The sequence below is a fragment of the Amphiura filiformis genome, chromosome 17 (genome assembly GCF_039555335.1).
Source record: "Amphiura filiformis chromosome 17, Afil_fr2py, whole genome shotgun sequence".
Classification (NCBI taxonomy): Eukaryota; Metazoa; Echinodermata; class Ophiuroidea; order Amphilepidida; family Amphiuridae; genus Amphiura; species Amphiura filiformis.
In genome coordinates this window covers 58,818,456-58,840,842 of record NC_092644.1, presented here as the reverse complement: position 1 = coordinate 58,840,842, position 22,387 = coordinate 58,818,456, and the positions used below count along the sequence as shown (strand labels likewise).

Genomic DNA, 22,387 nt, shown 5'->3' with positions numbered 1-22,387 from the left:
GCATGTCATCACTTCGCTAATATTACCGTCACTTATTTTTAGAATGGCTAGACCAACATTATTGACAGAAGCTTTCATGTCCCAACGAAAGGAAAAAGAACATGTGAAAGGTAATAATTGTAGAGAAGCAAACACAAAACGTTTTTCGAAAAGATTCGCAAGAGGTTATACAAGGTTGCCAGAAAACGTTTTGTCTGGTTAATATAAAGGGTATATAAAAGTTAAAAAACTTTTATTAGCATTTAAAAACATTTTTGTTGCCAAAAATCTGACATTATATTTTGCAAAATATTTAGGCCTAAGTGTTGACAAAATATTTTGCAAAATATTTTCATGACCTTTGCATAATCCAACATTTCATCTTCAAACATTTTCATCACCCCCTCAAATGCTTACAAACATTTTTGCATTTGCTGGGGACTTTATAAGATGCAGATTCTTTTCATGTGATGATTGTTTATTTTTTATTGTTCACTTTGTTTAACAAAGGGGCCACCTTTTCAAGTTAAACCATGCCAATTAGCCTAAAAAAGTCCATTTTAAGGGACAAGTCCACCTTTTGAATGTAACCAAATTTATTTAGGAAAAGGTCCACATTTTGGAAATTACGCATACCCCTTCCGCAAAAAATCCTAGCTACGCCCATGAACAGCGTTCATACAGTTGAGCTCAAAACATGTGCCGAGTGTGCTGTGTGTATTTAGGGACTGTTTTACCCTTTTCTTACCTACGCAAATGTGAATGATGTGTGCAAATAAAACACTAATTGTCTATTTTAGTGTTGAACAAAGTATAGCTTTTATAATTATAAAACCAAATTTTGTTTCATTAATAAATGTAAAGGAGAGTGATCACTAGATGAGATGGTCCATGATTGATTTCCTGAAATTAGAAAATGCTCTAGACACGTTTTAAATAAATTGATCTTGTGGGACAAAGTACCCCGGTAAAGTACACTGATCAATTTCCTTCATGTTGGAGGCAGATTGGATAAACTATATTTATTTATACTAGACTGATTTTGAGTTTTTGATATGTACTTGCTGTTTTCATCAAAACTCAGTTCAGGCGAAACAGTGGCTTGGTACATGACTTTGGCAATTGGCCTCATTAAATAAAAAAGCTTTTTGTAATGTATTTTCCACAAAAATGATATCAAGCAAATTGAAAGTCCACATTTTAATGAAAGGAGTAACATATGTCAAACATAGGCGTAGTATTATTTGGTGTTTTTTTCACAATTGTGATTCTTTATGCATGCAAGCACTACAACGGCCATGTCTAGCAAGTCTGGAACCTACATGTAAAAAATAGCAGTAACAAAATCTGTTAATTTGTTCCTGGGCTTTTGTTAGGCATTACAAAAGATATGAAACTAAAGCAATGACTGAAAATTCCAATTGTTTTGCTATTATTTGCAATTTTCAAAACTAATTTCAAAACTTTTTTTGCTCTCTGAAATATCAAAGCAGATAAAAAACAGACTCTGATGTTAAACAAAATGAATGATTGAGTTACTGAGATTTTACATCCATGCAATTGACAACATCATCACAGCTTAAGTAATGAAAAAGATAATCCCTTCAATAGTGAACTGCTTCATTTCTGAAATATTACGCTGACAATTGAATACCTGAGTGGAAGAAGGGCTCAACTCAATTTTTTACAAAAATGAGTTAGACCCAGCATTTTATTGCCAGCAGACTGTTCTTCCTTGTGTGTGAAAGATGAGCCAAAATTCACTCTTTAATAGTCTTCCACATACACTTAATCTTGGTTTTCATGGAAGAAAGGCCCAACTCCATGGAGTAGGGCCCTTCTTCCACAATATTGAGTTAAAGAGGAATTCTGTTCATCCATGAAATCTGCTTTTCACTACAATAAACTTTCTTACTAACATATTACATGCTTCTACTTGTGCAATTTATGGATAATTAGCACATTTCTGTAGCTATTTATAACACATCTGCTTACAGAACTGGCACTTGCAGTATATTAGTGGAAGAAGGGCCCAACTCCAGCTCGTATTAAGACCTGTACCATTGCCATGGAAACATCATATATAATTTTGAATGTATGTAATATTGTATGTTCATGTATTAAAGGTTCCCTGAAGATGAAAACATTCTGTCTATAAAACTTTTCCAAATATCATGTTTTTTCTTAATATCTCAAAAACAGTTTTGATGGAGTTTGGCCCTTTTTCCACTCAGGTATTCAATTATGACACACAAAGAGAGAAATCCAAGGCGAGTTGGCTAAATCTCATGACGGTGCTGCTCAGAAGGTGTTATGGTTTTTATAGTCTAAAAACTGCTTTCTGTTCCCTTAATTTATATCCAATAATGTTGGCTCCGAAATATTAAATTTACAAAATGCAGATTATGGTCCATAAAATATTCATAATACACTTCCTAACAATTTTGACATCAAAACAAGCCTCCATTTTTATGAAATGTTCATAAAACAATAAAATTCTGTCTCAATTAATAGGTAAAATCATTTCAATATATAGCTCTATTTCAAACGTAAAACTTTGTTAAGTCATTGAAATATGATATTTGATCAAATAATCTGCAAGATTACAAGTAGCATCTTGTTGGCAGATGTGCTGAAAAATTAATTGAATGTGTCATATGATGAATGACATCTATATTCAAGTATTAACTGTGAATGGGCTGGCTATACAAAGAGGATGAATAAATGAGCAAATATTGTCCTTCCAGTTATCACTCACGGATTATAGCCACTTCACATAGTGACTGCCTTCAAATCAAAATCAAAATTTAAAGTGGCATTTCATGATCCACAGCCTGCATCCCCTCACTTTTCACAAAAAGTTGAGATTTTTATACCACTGGAAACCTCTGGCTACATAATATTTATGTACAAAAGATTTCTTACAGATTGATTCGTTTAGCAAAAATAACGACAAATTTGAATTTTGTTCTGTATACCAGAACGAAATTACAGCACAGTGGCCTATGGAACAGTGTGATACACATAATCATGCATAACTCGCAAACACAAAATCAGAACCAACTGAAATTTTTGTGTGGATTATGGTGGATATCTACTGAAAAATGTCATAAAAAGGGATGCTAGGATCACAAAATACTCCTTGAATTTCAGAGCAACTTTAGAACAGCTGTCATCCCAACCATGTCAACTCCAGTCTCTGCGGCCTAAAGAGGATTCCCATTCAATTTTGTTTTGTTCTTGAAATATGTGCTATGTTCAGAAATACACCTGGGCCCTGATGGGACCAGTCAAACACACATTACTCTGAAATAAGCACACCTGTATAATTCAGTTTGCACATTGGCAACAGCAGGAAGCATTTTGATCAAATGTCACCAAAGCGCTTGTCCAATAACACACCTGTAGCAGCATTGGACTCCTGGATATGAAGATATTATGTGATGCGGCTAACATTCAAGGCTACTTGAATCTGTGCCAAAAGTCACATTAAATCTCTTTCAGATTGCATCTTGGACTGCTAATGGAAAAAAGTAATCATGAATGTTATACAGCACGACATCTCTGCTAGGTTTGATAGACAATCTAACATGAGTCTTCCTTGCATAGAGTGTTTAATTCCCCTCACAACTGCGCAATGATTGGCAGGTTTGCACATGATAAAGGGCTAAATTGAAAGGTATAATGAAATGAAATATTACACGTCTTGCTGCTAAATGGGATTGTGTCGGCTATACAGTTTATACGGTAATGAATAAATGCAAGCCACACTCCTAAAGTGAAGCGTGTTTGCTATACAATCTCTTGCGAGACATAGACATCCAGCTAGCAAAATGTATTTCCACTTTTTCATGCTGAAGCCCAAATCTCATGATGCTATTGTTTGATGTTAATAAATTGTCATTGTATGGGCTATTCCAGTTGAAATCCATACACCCCCTATGGAAGCCATGACCTTAATTTCTCACACATGGGTGTACATTTCAAATGGAGTCACCCATTCAGATAACCCCATTTGAAATTCACCCTCCCTGTGTGGAAGGTTAAAATCATATCTTCCATAGGGGGTGTAAAGATTTCTACTGGAAATGCCCCTTACGAACTTGAGAAAGAGTATCCAAAACAGCCTGATTTAGAAGAAATTTTTTATTTTTTTAGTCCGGATTTTACATGAAAATATTTTTCAAATGGGCAATCTCTGCTTCTTTGCCACTCCCTCTAGTTACGCCACTGCTAGTATTTTTAAATACTAACACAGGAGTTTATTATAATTCTAGTCCCTTAATACTATAAAAAGTATTAAGGGACTAGAATTATAACAAACTCCTGTGTTTCATACCATTTCATATGATTACATAATAATAATGCTGCTGAATCCAAACCTACTCTCCTGAGCACAGTATAAATCATACAGAGCCCAAGTAACTTATGATTGCAATGATATTCAGTATTCAGCATATAAGAATCTGTGCAATCAATAAATGCCTGCTGAGTACATTTCAACTTGTCCCAAAATTGAAGTTATACATATGCACCCAAAGGATATTTACACAATGTCTATGGAAAAATGAAGCAAGCTTCCAAGAACTGAGTGAAATTGTATGGTTTGCCTGTGCAAATTCTGTACCTGTTAGCTAATCCTTCCTGTAAATGGAAGTCTTACTACTACACTACTCACATCACAATCTCACTATCTTGATTTGCAGGGTTTCTTTTTTGTTCTTATGGTACTGACCAAAGTGTTTTTCAGTGTCAAGTGACTTCAGAAAAATGTTGCCTGAACATTACTGAATGATATGACACTCAACTGATTTTACAATGTTAAGGGGGTACTACACCCTTGCCCAATTTTGTGCCTATTTTTGCATTTTTCTCACAAATTATAGCGCATTGGTGACAAGTAAGATATACATATTATACGGGCAAGGACTACAACTACTGCACTGGAAATTTTTATTTCAGCGCAGACAACAGTTGTGGAGTTACAGTCAAAAATGAGGGAAACCCAATATTTGATCAATAAATCAATAACTACTTGCCTTGAGTTGCTGAATTTTCAGTTCAGTAGTTGTAGTCCTTGCCCCTATAATATGCATATCTTACTTGTCACCAATGTGCTATAATTTTTGAGAAAAATGCAAAAATAGGCACAAAATTGGCCAGGGGTGTAGTACCCGCTTAATATTGTTTTTGAAAAATGCTATTAAAAATAAGTTAATCCTAGCAACATGGATACTGATATTGGAATCTGTCATTCTTGACATTTGCTGAAAAAGTTACCTTTTTCAGAGTCTTGGTTAGCAGGAACGAAGCTTGCAACACCATCATGGCGTCTTCATTCAGCATAGTGTTTACAATCCTCCGGGTCACCTGACCACCCGATGGAATGAAGATGCTGTGATGGTGTCGCAAGCTATGTTGCTGTTAACCAAGACTCTGAAAAAGATAACTTTTTACGCGAAAGTCTAATCCTGTAAATGTTTTTGACCAGTGTATAATCAGAATGATATTAATGATAAGGATGTATATAATACCTGTATCATACTACAGAATTGCAAGGAGCAGCATGCTTTATTGACATATTTCAATCACTTGATCAGAAAATATATCTAAATACAAAGTCTCTAGCAAACCCAAGCATCAAATCGCAACCAGTTGAAGTCTCCAAAACAACTTTCTAGCATCATTTTGCTAGCCACGATTGAATGCTACCAAGCATAAAGCATTTATTCACACACTGTAATTCGCTAGTATGATTTGGGCATAAGTTATACATTGAGGCAAAATGAATCACCTGTCACCAAAGCCAATTTTAAGGCATGGTTGACAAACAATTTATTTAATTTAAACAATCTTGACCTTATCGCATATCAGTTTTGAATATAATTCTGTTTTTATTAAATGCCACATTACATTACACACGCATGTCACCTGTACTTACCCACTAAACACACTGACTCACACTTACCCCACCTACACATATCAAGAGATGTACTTTAACATAACCTGATTTTCTGGTCAGGATTAAAATAAATACCAGTCCATTTAGCTCTGGGTTTCCATGGATTGATGTTGAAGTCAGCAAGACCAACTCAAGTCAGGGCTGCAGTGTAGCTTTGGCATAGCATGGGTCATCATATTGGGGGGGGACCAACCATAATTGGGGGGGGCACTGGGTCTGATGGGGAAGGCACAAGCCATTTTTCAGCAATTTTCCTATGGGATTTTCTAAATTTTCCGATCGATGGGGGGAGGATGTGCCCCCGTGCCCCTATGATGCTATGCCACTGCAGTGTAGCATAACAGCAGGCCGCTAGTGATTTTCACTGCATTTTGGGGCAAGTAAATGGTCTACCTGGGTACAACTCTACTTGTTTCTGGTGTAATTTCATGGACATTGTATGGACTTTGCAATTGTGAGGATAGTGTGTATTCATACTTCATTGATATACTGGATCTTTCACACTATTTACTTACAATCTAGTTTTTCATCTAATGTCCCTCTTGAAGTCACTGATAGGGCACAGATAAATTCTTTGAAGGATATATAGCCATCCTGAAAAAGAAAAGGATATGAAAACACAAAAACAAGATATAGTTATTAGTGTGTAAATACAGCCCCACAAAAATTTGCAAGAGAGGTCATTCAAACATGAATATGTAGTTGATATAATTTTAAACTATACAGCACCAGCATTCATCATGCTCTAGCACCCTAGAAACTTAGAGCTCATTGGGTGTTATATCTATAATTTGGTTCACCTCAAGTTCGGCAGTGACATCAATGCTTTTTCGCGGTTGCGACGCAAGCATGCCACCTCTGTACGCGTGCCTGTACACTCAGCGCATTTAACTTTAAGCGTGCGATTCAATACTGTGGCGAGCAAAATACGCACATACGTCACTACCAAACTTGAGGTGAACCAAATTATACAGGTATATATTTCTGCATCTCCTCATATAAATTATGAACCAATCAAAGCATAATGACAAATAATAGTATGACAAAATAACTATCTAGACAATCCCAGGAAAAATATTGAACTTTCCAACTACATATCATCTAGAAACAACACTTTTTCTACAACAAAATGTTGATCTAGTTCAAGTGAACCTGTAACTATGGCGATTTTGCCTGGAATTGCTAAGTTAAACATCTTAACACAATACTGATCTAGAAATAGAAACAAAATTATTACTTGTCACGTCTTAACTAAACAAAAGAGAAGATGATATCGCCAGCATGACGTCAAAAAGAGTCAAAAAGTTAGAATCTGTAGTCAGTTTTATTGCAATAACTTACACAGAAGGTGTTTGCAATAAAAATAGTAATATCACTTAGAGATCATAAATATAGGTTTGTTTAAAAGCCGCGGAGGATATAGCTATCAACTTTATAAGTAGAAGTATAATTTATTCTGACTTATATATAACTTCTGAGTTATATTAAGGAATAGAACAAGCAGGCAAGCAGAAATTATGGATATGAATATTATTTTCATCTGGTATTTTATTTTGAGAATATTATGAATGGTGTGGTGCTAGTACCTTTAGTTCTAATGTTTCAAAAAATAAGTAGTAAATGAAATAAAATGAGACTAGAATTTCAATCTGAGACAAAAATAATTAGTGGCAGGGATGTAGCTGGGGATGGGGGTGGTAGTGCATTTGGAAAACAAAAAACAAAAACACCCAAAAACAAAATAGTAATAGCCAATATTTATTTTTCATATTGTACTCAAGTTTCTGGGATTTTTTTTCCAATTATTTGTAAAAAGAAAGGTTTGGCTTCAAGTATCATATATCAGTGACTTTGGTCTTAACATGTCCTGGCAAATTAGACTTGGACACATTTTGTCCAGAATTAAACAGGTTGTGATTACCAATTGGTCTTAGGCTTTCATATGCTGAACGGGTTAACTTCAATAATATTATAATATACACCATTACGGAGTTCTCAATGAATTAAAATCATGCAAATACAGATGAAAATGTAGGTGTTAATTATGCAAACTGTTTTTATGTATGTGGAAAAGTGGATTGATTAGGACTGAAAAAACAATATGAGCGAAGCAATTTTTCACAGATTTTGGTGATTTTTTAAAAGGTTATTTCAAGAAGAAAAAATAGACTGACCAAGCAACTCTACTTGAAAGGTCTGCCCATAAAATAGGGTTTTTTGTCACTTTAAACAGACACATAAATAACCTGCTTAAAAGTATTTTTAGGATTTCTTAATATAACATGTGGATAAATATAGGAGGCAAAGTGTGAATTGTAAGCGCTGCTGCCAGATATACAAGCACTTTGAAAGGTTAACTTGATTAAGGCAGTTATAAAAAGCTTTTGGCTCATCACACAGATTTCTTTCCCACCAATAATCCCTGAAACCTTCCATACAATTGCCAAATTAGTATTCCAAAAGTAGTTGCAAATTGAATTAAACTTACTTGTTTACGTATATACCAAAATCCCACCTACACTTTGTGCACGTATAGGACCTTAAGGACATCTGGATGATAGTCTTGAAAATCTAGTATTTCCTCAAGTTCTTCTTAAAGTAAGATATTCATGTTACAGGTAATGAAAAAACAAACTAACAAGAACAACCAAGAAAAAAAAAACCAAATCCAATTATTGCTAGCACAATTTCACAAGATGATATTCCTTTCACATGAACAGGCTATTTGCTCACTATTCGCCCATTGCATGGTTCCACCAGATGGGAGGATCTACAACATACACATGTATATGAATGGGAATTGAACCAGTCATATAACATTGTGTAAAGTAATGTAATTCTTCTACTTTAAGTTTTGCATTACGGCACTGTTATGACCACATAAGTTTCACTGAATGACCCACTTTTTACGGCTTCTCACGCAAAGACTCCCCTTTTAGGTGTTCACCATTCTTAGGGGCTTCTCAGCCAAAGAGTGGCTTCTTACACAAAGACCCACTTTTTAGGAGCTAACCTCTTTATAGGAGCTTCTCACCCAAAGACCCCCGTTTTAAGGACTGACCCTTTTTAGGAACTTCTCATCCAAAGTCCCCCTTTTAGGGACTGACCCCTTTTTAGGGATTCTCATCCAAATGACAAGATCCCTAGTTCCCACTGGTTCTTACATCAAAATGGGCTATTCCATTTGAAATCCATACACCCCCTATGGAAGACATAACCTTAAGTTTCCCATGCAGGGGTTGAAGATTTCAAATGGAGTCGCCCATTCAGGTAAAGCCATTTGAAATTTAGCTAAATTCACACTCCCTCTGTGGGAGATTAAGATCATGTCTTCCACATGGGGTGTATGCATTTCAAATAGAATAGCCCATAATATCACTATGGCAAGATGTTACAATCAGAATCACCACCCAAAGGCTTTAGGATTATGTCGAGGTTAAGGGTTAAGATTAGAATTACTGTAATTGGTCAGTAGAACAGTCAAAATTGAGATTTCAAATTTTCAAGAAAACCAAAGTTGATTTTTCTTACTATTTTGATATTTTGTCCATTTCGATCAAAATTAATCAGCTGACCCACTTTTCTCAAGTCACTTTATTTGCTGAATCATGTAAAGGATCCACTTTGAAAGGATTGAAAAACAATCTAACCACAACCGGAAACTAGTTTCCCAGAAAATGGATCAATGGATCATTTCTGATGACGTCTTCTGATGACATGGACAAAGTATCAAAATACTGATTCAAATCAACCTTGTTTTTCGACAAGCACAATTTGATCACAAAACCTAATGAATAGATTCATTAGATTTGTGGTACTTCAAGTTGATCCATTATTATTATTACTAGTATTAGCTACTGGGTAAATATGACTGACCAATCCCTAATTTTTTGCTTAAGGAAATGTCAAACTAGCTCGGTACATATTGTGATAGGTGAAACCCACAGCAGCTAAAGGGAGTATCCCATCATGCATTGCAGTTTATCTGCTTGCTCCATAGCAAATGTATACAAAATATAAACAAGAGCCGCTTAGATATTGAGAGCTATGGATAGTTTCACAATACTTTAGGGATCATATTTTTCAAACAAAAGTCTAAGCTCCCCTGATATAAGCGAGTAATTGAAAGTTGAAGTGAGGGATTTTGTGTACACTTTCTATGGCATGTGCAGTTTTACTATGGTACTGCAGAGCATGATGGGATACACCTATCAGCTGCTGTGGGTGAAACCCCTGAGATTGAGCGTCTAACCCATCACAGTGAAAATCCCATCTTCTCAGAATCAACTGAGTTGATTTGACTGCATATGCAAACTGCCATTAGCGATCTTTGAATTGTGAGATTGTATGTCAAGAATATCATGCAACAAGACTTCTAAGAGCACTAAAGTGGTTGAGTACAACAAGGTCATAACTGCATAATATTATCACTACACTTACAACCTTTTTGTATTCAAGTCTCCAAATATCACTTCAAACCGTTTGAAATGGGCCATGGACAAAGTCTAATATTGTCGAATTTTCGGCATGCATAATGTATACACTCCAGGGGTAGCGCACTACATAGCTTGCAGTGCGACATCAAATTAATGAAATTAGACACACATGATTTATATCCTCTGCATGGCCTTAAATACTCTTGGACATGTTTCAGCTTGTCCACATCATCTAGTTGATCATTTCAGACACCCCCCCACACATTCCTTTGATTGGAAACAGTGATTTGAGGGTCTATACTTTGTTTCACCATGCGTTTGTTAGTGACATCAGTGCCTTTAGTCTGTTGCACTGCACGAATGCCAACAAACCACCCTTGTACATGTGTGTATACGTTTTGCGGGATTAAGTTAGCGTGCACAATTTGATACTGCAACCAGCGACATACGCACCTACGTCACTTCCAAACTTGAGGTGAAACACAGTATGGTAGCTAAGGTACAGAATAAGTGAAGGATGGTGCAGACCAGGGGTGTCAATAGCAGAATGGGAAATAAAATGACATAGAGTGTGATGCAGTTACTCTGCTGCTGCTGCTGTTGTTGCTGTACATCCTCCATCATCTAATTCCTCCTCCTACTCTACCACCATCATCATCTTCATTATTGCCATCATCATCATTCATCATATTGTCATCATCATCATTATCAGCAGCAGCAGTAGCACCTTCTCTTTGTCTACCTACCTTATCTGCATCAAATACATTGAAGACAAAATTGGCAAATTTGGATGGATCCCCATTGGGGAAAAACTGCTGATATATAGTCTGGAATTCCTGTAACAAAGACACACAAAAAGAGGGTCATTGTAAGATGGGTTTGAATCCAGTGGTTAACATGTAATGAATATGCACACAAAGATTGCAATTATATACAGTAAAATAATGTATGACTACAGTTTTTGTCAGAGAAGAACAACACTTGTTTATATTTTGAGAGCATGCAGAGCGTATACACGGAAGTGAGGTTCTGAATGGCCGAATCTATCTTCTGACAATCATACCAACAGACCAATAATCTGATTGGCTGATTGTGCGTCAAATCATTGGTCGGCGCAGATCAGCTCCCTTGAAGTGAACACAAAGCTCCGTGTATGTCACTCATTAACAGGGTGCTCGCATCAATCTGAGCAAGGGACTGCCATTCTTCTCTGAAAACCAGTGTAGAACTCTCCCACAATATTCATGAAGCCTAAGTTGCAAAATTATTACATAAAATATCAGGTAATACATGCCATTAACAGTCATCATTTTATACTAATTTACACCTCCAAATTTGTTCACTTTATCAACATGAAAACCTGTTTTTACAAGGCCGAAAATATTATTGCATCCATATTATCACAAACGAGGACTTCCATCACAATAAAAGCTTTAAAAGCTTTTAAATATTTGAGTTGCTAGGTACCATATTGGCATAACTTTGACTCTATGTAGCAAAATGGCTACACTAATTATACAGTAGCGTTGATATTGTCAAGTATGTAATGTATATAGACAAGTAATATACGAGCTCCATTCTAATATTATATCATTTTATGCAATTTATTTCGATTCAGAATGAGATTATATCAGTCTAGCTCTCAAGGCAATTCATCGTTGCTACTGCTACCACTGCACAATTTACATTTGGAAATTAAAATTGATTTGGAATCTTGGATCACTTTCTTGGGTGGAAGCTTAAAGGGGAACAGTATATTTAAAATAAGTTAAAGCCTATATTCATGAAATAGTGCTTAATGTAAATTTATGCTTGATTGCTTGGAGAAAAAGAAATCCAAACATTTTAACTATACTTTAGTTTCATGCATTTACCTAGCAATCCTTCGCTATACACACGAGAAAATGTTACAGTTAACCAGTTTTCTCTTTCTTGAGTGGAAGCTTAAAGGGGAACAGTATGCATGAAATACTGCCTAATGTAAATTTATGCTTGATCACTTCCAAACAACCAAACATTTTAACAATGTGTAAGTTTCATGCATTTATCTAGCAATCCTTTCCAATACCTATAAAATTGTGAGAAAGTGTTACAATAACTGCTTCTCCCACAAGAAATAACAAACACTCATCTATCACAACTTAGATAGAAATACAAACACTTGATTAAAACACTACAATAGTTCAAAATGACCCCTGAGTATTGTGTAGATGACTGGTCTCACAGAAATCATATCATAGAGATGCACATAAAGAAAGGCAATTCTATCTCGAGAGAATTCTGGTGTGGGAAACTATGTCTTGGAACAACTAGAGTTACTACTACTGAATTGATTGCGATTGCAGATACAGCTCTAGTCACCTTCCTGCTCTTTCTGGAGTAGGAGAGGAACTATATTGAAATATAGACTTTGAATTATCTGCATATATAATCATGATATTCAGTTGATAGAATCGGATTAGTGAATCCAATATTCAACATTATTATGTTTTGATGAATCCAAGTGTGTGAAAATATTGGATCCAACACATAATATGTTACAAATTTACCCACATATATTATTTGGTTTTAGGTGCTTTCTTCAGCTATTAGTTTAATGTATATAATGGGATTATGTGCTATCTTCAGTAGAAAACAGAATGATGCATATAGGCCTAAAGGGATTATTTGCAACCTACAAGAGATAGCAGTGTAGTATCTATGCAATTATTTGCTATCTTCAGTAGACAGCAGTGCAGTGCCTAGCATTTGATTATGTGCTATCTTCAGCAGATAGCAGTGTTGTGCCTATCATGGGATTATGTGCTATCTTCAGTAGATAGCAATGTGATATCTATGGCATTATGTGTTATCTTCAGTAGATAGCAGTGTAATGCCATCATGTGATTATGTGCTATTTTCAGTAGATAAGTGTAATGTCTATGGGATTATTATTATTTGCTATCGTTAGTAGATATCAGTGTAATGCCTATCATGTGATTATGTGCTATCTTCAGTAGATAGCAGTGTAGTATCTATCGTTATTTTGATTATGTGCTATCTTCAGTAGACAGCAGTATTGTAACTATGATGGGATTATGTGCTATCTTTGGTAGATAGCAGTGCAATGTCCATGGGATTATTTGTTGTCTTCAGTTGACAGCAGTGTAATGTCTTTTAATGGATAAATATGGAATTATGTGCTATCTTCAGTAGATAGCAGTGTAATGTATATCATTGGATTTTGCGACTAAAATTTAGTCAGTTGTAATAGTGTTATACCAATGCCAGAATAAATGCTTATGAAATAGCAAAACTTGCATATCATGGGATTATGTGCTCATGTTAGTAAATGTGAATGCTATCTTCAGCAGATAGCAATTTAATGTATACTGTCATATTACAGCAATGTAATGTAATAAAATAGCATACCTATTATGGGATTACACTGTTTTATCATCTATGGAATTACATGCAATTATCTTCTGTGGACATAGCAGATAGGAATGAAATGTTATGTTATGGAATTATATACTGTCTTCAGTAGATAGCACTAGAATGCTTCTTATTGAATAATGAGTTAGAATAGTAATATCTGCTGTGCATACACTAAAATCTGATTAAATATACTACAAGTACAGATATGGTGCCACTATTAAACTAATATTCCAAGGATGAAAATCTGTAAACAATAGTATTTTTTGTCAGGAATCCAAGAATGAAAAACAAACAAACATGATGTTGTGCCAGAAATTTTACAAACGCAATAGATTTTGATGTTTTGACCATTGTATCTATGCTAACCTCCCTAACAAAATAGAGAGCAATGAAAAATGGTCAAGTCTGCACTGAAGACTACAGAGATGTAAGAGATAACCGTATTTGACAGAAATAACCTCCCACCCATTCCCCAGACTATTTTCAAATCCCTAGTAATCAAATCCATGGTACCACACATAAGTTGCAGGTCAACCTACAGTACAGATATTCTGTCTTCATTAGACAGCATTGATTAGCAATGACTTATCCAACCTTACATTAAACCGGTACATAGTGATTTAGTTACTGGTCAGGCAAAAATATCACGAGGGCATATATTTAAATAATATCAGATTTCTACTATTTTAAAATATTGTTTAAAAACTGTGGCAATCACATGAATTAATACTTGACAAAATATGCAGATGACAATCAATTACAAATGCATTGTGCTACTACATGAGAAGTTGCCTAATGGTATACCAGGCATAATTTACAGGGGGTGCAACATTTTCCAGGGCGGGTGGATTCCAGGGGAATTCAAAATCATCTCACAGGCCTGCTACCAAATGGGCAACTGCCGTTATTAACTCCCTAATGAGAGCGAACTGAAACTTGTTTCAATTTGCTTTTAAAATGCCTTGATTAATTTTGATACTTGCTTTGAAGTGCAAGATAAGCATAAACACAAATAAATAAAGATCCTTATTGTTGGAAAATTTTAAAAAGCTTTTTCAGAGGGCTGAACCAAGCAGCATCACATTAGATGGCAGAAAAAACCACATCGTTACTACATGTAGCTCTGTTGCTTTTGTCAAAGTGGATGAAATCAACATTTCATGAAGTAACTGGAAAGTGTGAAACATCTCAACTTGTGATATCCCCAGCCGAGTGGCGACCTTACGACTAGTCACAACACATGACTTCACATCACTGGCATCACACCATCAACCAACATATCTTACAGTGAAAAAACATTCTAGAAACAATAGCGAAGATTAATCTTGTATACATGTAAGAATTGATTCCTTTCTGGCCTCCTTCCTTATTTTTCTATAGGGCCCATCAATGATAACTTGAAGATTTAACTTAGCCTCTATAATAGCTCCTAAACGTGATAAGACAAATAGCTTCTCCCTGTGTAATCCCTTAATTGTGATCTTGTTATGATATTGTTCTCTCAGGACAGGACAGCAAATTGAATGGAAAGAACAATTCTGTAATCAATTCAAATCATTTCCATATTTTGGACAATTTACTACACAACAAGCCAATATAGCAAGTTCTATCATGTAAAATATAGTCATTTTCATACATCGAACATCACTTGGTTCCTGCCTTCCTGGTGAGTATATTTGGTGATAACTAGTTCACTAAATTCTTCAGATAATTTATTCCATGATAGGCGGTTGGTGGTGTGATTCAGAAGTTGAGTGAAAGACAATTACCTTCATCAAATTTCCATAACCACCACCGTACGTCTATTAGCAGTCACAAATCCATCGGGTTCTCAGACGTTTTGTATAATTAAACATAAACATGTGCTGGCTAGTCACTTGGTGCTTAAAGCAAATGTCATCAGGGAAAATATGTCATTTACATTCTTATAGTGATGGGTCACAATAGAGCAAAAGGTTTGGTGTTTTCTTTTGAAATAAATTGCTGCCATCGTCGTCGTCATCATCACACAGATGCAAAGCAGTACACCTTAATACAGATGATTATTGATCCTTTTAAAAAGAGCCTAAAAATACCAAAAATTTTATAGGCCTATATGCTTTGTAAGAGAACAAACCACAAGTTTGATGATGTCCCATAAATGAAAGGCCTTTCATTAGAGAGAAGGGCTCAAAAAGTCATATTACATTTAAGTAAAATAATAGTCAAAACATTGGTCAAAGTTAACCATTTAGGTTGGAATTTTCAATATTTCACACATCGTTTTAGGGAGGGAGGGAATTTGAAATGAGATTAATTATTGAATGGTTGATATTAAAATCTACACCCCCTGTGTGGAAGATTAAGTTCATGTCTTCCTTAGGAGGCATACAGATAGTCAATTATCTGGAAAAGCCAATTACACGAACCGCTCATACTAATAACATTGATCATGTATGTAGTTCATCTCTACCCACATGATTTAACTGAAAGAACATGTGCTATGATGCCTACAATTCATGTCAACACTATCCTTTGATTAAGCTTGCCACAGGTAATGTAGCAAGCTACATTTATATAGATCAAGGGGCCAATTAGAAGACTCCAAGGCCAAGTGTAATGAGATGGTGTAAACTGCCTGCACGTACACTACATGAAACCGTTACCTAACTGGTTATAGCTAACTAATCTGACACTGACATTTAACATCACAGTCTGCCAGCATGCTAGGAATCAAGGAGGCAATGCTTAAAGGGATTAGCATCCATTTGCGAAATTCAACAAAATTCAATATCTTGCATTTTTGGAACAAGAGTAGCTGTGCTTCTTAAGCAGACAATTTTTTTTAATTGTAAAGTTCATGGACATCTTTTTGTGGAAATACACCCAAAAGAACCATTTATTTATCATTATTATTATCTAAATTACATGGGTTTGGTCCAAAATTTGACATTGCTCTGCAAAAAACATTATTCTGCAAAAATACCTGCTAAAGACCTTATCCACATGAGGAAGTCCTGTTGCATATAAAATAACCTATTATTTTCATAAATTCATAATGGTGGACGAGTCTCTCTTGAAGTTTTACTTATGCCTTTTGATAATTTTTAGTTTACTTTCAATTAAAAAGAGCATAGTCTGATTTCTTTCATAATGTGCTTTGTACCTCATATTGAATGATTATGCAAATTCCCATTTGTAACTTTCATTTTATAATTTTAATATATGCCCTGACAATGAATGACTTAAGTGCCCAGAGCACTAATTCAAATACAATAGACATTAATTAGTTAATGTAATGGAAGCAATGGAATATGATGTGTATATAGCGAAATATAGATCAAAGATAACCTAAAAAACATAAGTAGATATAAATATAAGAAGACGCTAAAGAAGATGCCAAACTAGTCAAACTGATTATTAGATAACAGAGCAAATGGCTATTCCAGTTGAAATACATACACCCCTATGAAAGATATAACTTTAAACTCTAACACACAGTGGTTGTAGTCCAATTGGAGTCACCCATTCAGGTAACCCAATTTGATATTCACACCCCTGTGTGGAAGATTAAGGTCATGTCTTATAGGGGGTTTATGGACTTCAACGGGAACAGCCTAATACGCAAGTGACTTTACACCTGGGGACACAGATAATGTTCCTCCTCATGAATCACAATTTCATATGTTGACTCCATTCCCTAGTAATCTTTAAGGTGGAGCCAACATGACTGAACTGATGCATTACTTCTTTATATATTTACATGGTATTCTCATGTGCTGTGGATAACATAATGGTTAAGGGATAAGAATGCCAAAATGTGTTATTTTTCCAAAATTTACAACAAGCTTATATCTCATAATGATGCTGAAGCTCTTCATTGCTAAAAATTTTTAATATAGATTTGTTGTTTTAAATTATATTCAGATCAGTCATGTATGGTAAAATATTATTTTGATACCAAATGATACAGAATTCACCTTAACTGAAGATTTGCCACAAGACCTGCCATTGGAAGTGTTTGAAAATGTATACACGAATACAACAATGTGTACAATTTTCATTGTCAAAACCTTGTAAATGAAGTAGACATCAAATGTGCAGTGCTTTAAATACAGAAAATAAACCAAGAATGCTGGAAGGATTTTAATCAATGAAGCTGCAGTAGAATAGATGCCTCTATACACCTGTATAAGAGCATTTTAATTTCAAACCTGTTATTAGTTTGGATACCTAGTACGTCTTAACCCACGGTGCATACTCTGCCAACTTGTGATTATTTTAATTTGTTTGACAACATGTTATACAGAGAATATATAGTTACATGAATGCAACTCAAACTTCGCACAAGCTCTGTGCTGTCGGAGGCATCTACATGATCTAAGATAACCTCAAGCCGACACTTGCATGCTGCAAACCAGTGTAAGCGTTATTCTAGGAACATCACGGTCTACAAGTCAAGTCAGTTCTACTCAAACCTACGCAAACAATATTTATTTGCTCTTTTGATTTTTGCTTATACGACTAATTTACAGAGGATTCTCTCTTTTGATTTTCGCTTATGACTATTTTACATAAGATCCTCAAGGATTTGCCCTCTGCAAACCACATAAACACCAAGGATTGAAAACCATGGCTGGATGTGGCCACTGCATGGCTTCATCTGCATCAATGCTTCTCAACTTTCAAAGTTTTCCTTCATGTGTATACATATTCTAAGGCTAGGAGCAGTTTCTAAGAGGTTGCATACTTAGGCTGGCAGAATGTAGTTGATTCTCAATGAATTGATAGTGGAATTTGTAAGAAATATAGATTCTGGATACAGATTGGGGTATTGCAGTTGAAATCAAGACTACCTGAATGGGTGACTCAATTTGAAATTCATTCTCCCTATGTGGCAGATTAAGGTTATGTCTTCCATAGCAGGTGTATGGATTTCAATTGGAATAGCCCAGAAATGCCCAAGGGTTGTCAGGAGTATAATACCCTGCAGCATCCTGAAGCTATTCAATTTCTGACACACAATGACAAAAAAATGCTTGAAACAAAAGAAATGCAAAATAAATACCCTGGGGTACATTTTTACACAAGCGCTTATTTTTTCCCATAACTTAATTTCAAGAGATGTTTATATTTCCACCACATGACATGTTTATCAATGTGTAAAAGGGCCTTTTTTCCCACAACTGCCAAAAGTGCTTATATTTTTCATTCCCAAAAGTAGGGAATTAAAATAATCTTGTGTGTGTGTAAAAGCATAACTCATATTGTATGCACACACACAGTTATTATGATATTCAGTTGAAATCCATACATCCCCTATGGAAGACATGCCCTTAATCTCCCATGGGTGGTGTGAATTTCAAATAGGGTTACCTGAATGGGTGACTCCATTTGATATATACACCCCTGTGTGGGAGATTAAGGTCATGTCTTCCATATGGGGAGTATGGATTTCAACAGGAATAGCCCATTATTCTATAAAAGATCAGATCAGGTGCCAAGATGACATTTAACGTTTATACAGTCACCTGTTCTCGGCACTGATTTCATTTTCGGTGGCAGCAAGAGAAACACCCTGGCACCATGTTCACTGCCTGGGTTCACTGCTGTATATATTATATATATATAGCCTATATGTATTTCAAAGATAATGCCCAGGGTTGTTGTACGATTTCTGCATAGATTCCTTGCCCTAGTCTTGTCGTTTTAAGGTTGTGATTTTATCAATACACCTGGTTGATCAAGATGCTATCACATCTCATGGTTATATGTAAACAGAACATTCCCTCAATGGAATAAATCATGTTGATGAGAAAAGTAGGTAATGATGAATCCAACGGACGTGGACACCAAAAATATCAAGGATCAATAATTGATGTAAGTTGAATAGGCGAACAACTTAAAAGAGAGCAAGGTTAATGTGGGGAAACAAGTAAAACACACAACAGTATGCAGGGTAGTATGCAGAGGGGACAACAAATAAAAACAGCTTGATAGTGTGGTTCAGAATCTGGATGTAGACCCATATTTATACCAACTTTCAAGAAAATTGAACCCAATTTTTATACCCAAGACCCAAGACCCAGACTCAAATTTAAATTAACATAATTTCAAAATTTGTTTACAAAAAATTGAAATCTGGAATCCAAAACATTACCTATTTTTATACCAAAATTGGCCTAGAAAAGGGGGCCATTGTTATACCAGAGGCACTATTTGCGGCACATTCCCATATGGTCATTTGTACCCTGGGGTGTGGTTGAGGGAGAGAAAGACTTTATGTGTGCATGTATGAATAATATGTCTGTCTGAGTGTATCGGCTTGTAGTACCAGTTCCTGTGTAAATGCATTAGCTCATTTCATGGGCAATTTGCAGTGTTCATGCATGGTGTATTCCCATCCACATAGTGTTCTTACTCGCATGTGTAAAAAGTGCCAATGCAATGGTAAATGTATGCTCTTTATATAACTATATAGAACATAATAATATATATAGCTTCAAATTACTTCCAGATTGTGATAATGTGCACTTTTTGTCCATAGTCTTTGCACCATATAACAATTATAAGAAGCATCATTTGATTTGCTGAGTCTATATTGGGGTATTCCAGTTGAAATCCATTCACCCCCTATTGAAGACATGTCCTTAATCTTCCGCACAGGGAGTGTGAATTTCAAATGGGCTACCTGAATGAGTGACTCAATTTGATATCTACACTCCTTGCATAGGAGATTAAGGTCCTGTCTTCTATAGAGGGTGTAGGGATTTCAACTTGAATAGCTCATTTTCAAGACGCCATGAAACCTAAGCGTGAAGTCTAGTACATATTTTTAAATAACTTATTTTGTGGAAAAACTCGCTAATAAATGTCAAACCACCTATGCTAACATATTGATAATATTAAGTTTTCTTTACTTGTGTTTAGGAATAGATTTTATGTTTAAAACAATTTCAAGAGGCATCATTTGTTGATGCTACATTTCAGAGATGTGAGACCTAAGCAATGAAGTGTAGTATCTAAAAATATTCTGTAGAAAAATAATCTCAAATTGGCTGATAAATGTCACACCTATTTTATTGTTTATTTGTTTCAATGTTTACTTGTTTAGTTGTTCAGCATTTTGAAATAAAAAGAGAGATATGTACAATATGTTGATCTCAGATATGAAAGCTCCAAATCAAGGTTGTGGTGTGTACACTCCTACAAGCATTCAGATTTGTAACATAGCTCAATAAAAGTTTACAATTACATGTTGGGATGTGATGACAACTTCCTTACAACCATATTGTCTCTATTGTACCCTTACCCTCTAATTCAGGCCATATTATTTTTTAGTAGAAACATTTCTAACATGCCTCCCCTCGAATAAATAAAGAAAAACAAGTTTTGAAAAATTCTATAGACATTGTTGTGAGCGAACTTTACACAGTCATCATGAAGAGTGTGTACATTAATGTGAAATTACACAGGCACATGCTGGGACTTTATACAGATGGCCATGTAGTACTCAAGCAGAATGACTATGATAGTGATTGGCACCCATTGCCCCCAATCATGGTCAGTGACCCCCCCAATATGATGACCCACGCTAAGCCACTAGAGTTAGGTGCATGACCTAAACCAGGTGTATCGGTTTCCTGAAAATTTGAAACAAAGTTTAGTCTTCTCCAAGATGGCTGTTAATAAAAAAAAACAGTACTCTCTATTGAAATTATATTAATAAGAACTAAATAAATCACATATTGCTGTCTAATAAAGTTCAACTAGATTATAGAGGTAGGCCTACTTAAGATATTTAGTTTGCAGTAGGTATGATGGTTATGAAAAATATGAACCATTCTCCAATGGCACAGTTAATTCACCCCTATTTAACAATAGTAGCTCAAAATTTAACCTCAAGTTGTGGAGTACGAGTTTTTGTACCTAACATATTCAGAAGTCATTCTATGAATGCACACACATATTGGGTTTAAAGAACTGTGCCCTGATAGATGAGCATGTTTGAGCTCCTATCGAAGACCCTTTAATTAACACCTGTTGAAATTTCTGTCATTTTATCCAATATTTCAATAAAATCCTGCATAATCCAATCTATTGATTTGTGGAATGCATTACCCTGGATTCTTACATTTTCATTCCATTAAATATTGCTCTATCGATGCCCGTAGCTCTCACTAGCCGTAATTGAGAGTGCTACTTTTGCTCTCTCATCAAAATAACTTGTCGGTACTCAGCTGCCCTTTTTGCATGAAACCGACGTCTGGTATTTAGGTTGAATGATGAGCACTCAAATCTCAACATGCTCATCTGTCAGTACGCAGTTCTTTAACCCCAATATGTGTGTACATGTATAGAATGACCTTTGAACAAAAACTCATACTCTTTAACTTGAGGTCAAATTTAAAGTTGTGCTTGTTGAATGGGGGTTTTAGGACTATGTCATTGAGGCCATTTTCGTTCAGTATGTACTCCCAGCCTGCCCACTATACTATTGATAGCATTGAAAATCACATCTTACAGTTTTTTAAGCCTACCCACTATACTATTGATAGCATTCAAAATCACATCTTACAGTTTTTTATGAATAAAACATCATTTTTCTGGGGCA

General features: G+C 35.4%; 1 protein-coding gene across 1 annotated transcript in view; it reads right to left on the bottom strand.

The window, feature by feature from the left end:
- The window catches only part of LOC140138062 (uncharacterized), a 135,784-nt gene that overhangs the window by 23,847 nt on the left and 89,550 nt on the right, over positions 1–22,387 (bottom strand). The window contains exons 4-5 of the mRNA XM_072159906.1: positions 11,124–11,213; positions 6,457–6,535 (exon numbers count right to left, since the gene is read on the bottom strand). Coding sequence (XP_072016007.1) covers positions 6,457–6,535; positions 11,124–11,213 — 169 coding nt within the window. The remainder of the gene's footprint in view (positions 1–6,456; positions 6,536–11,123; positions 11,214–22,387) is intronic.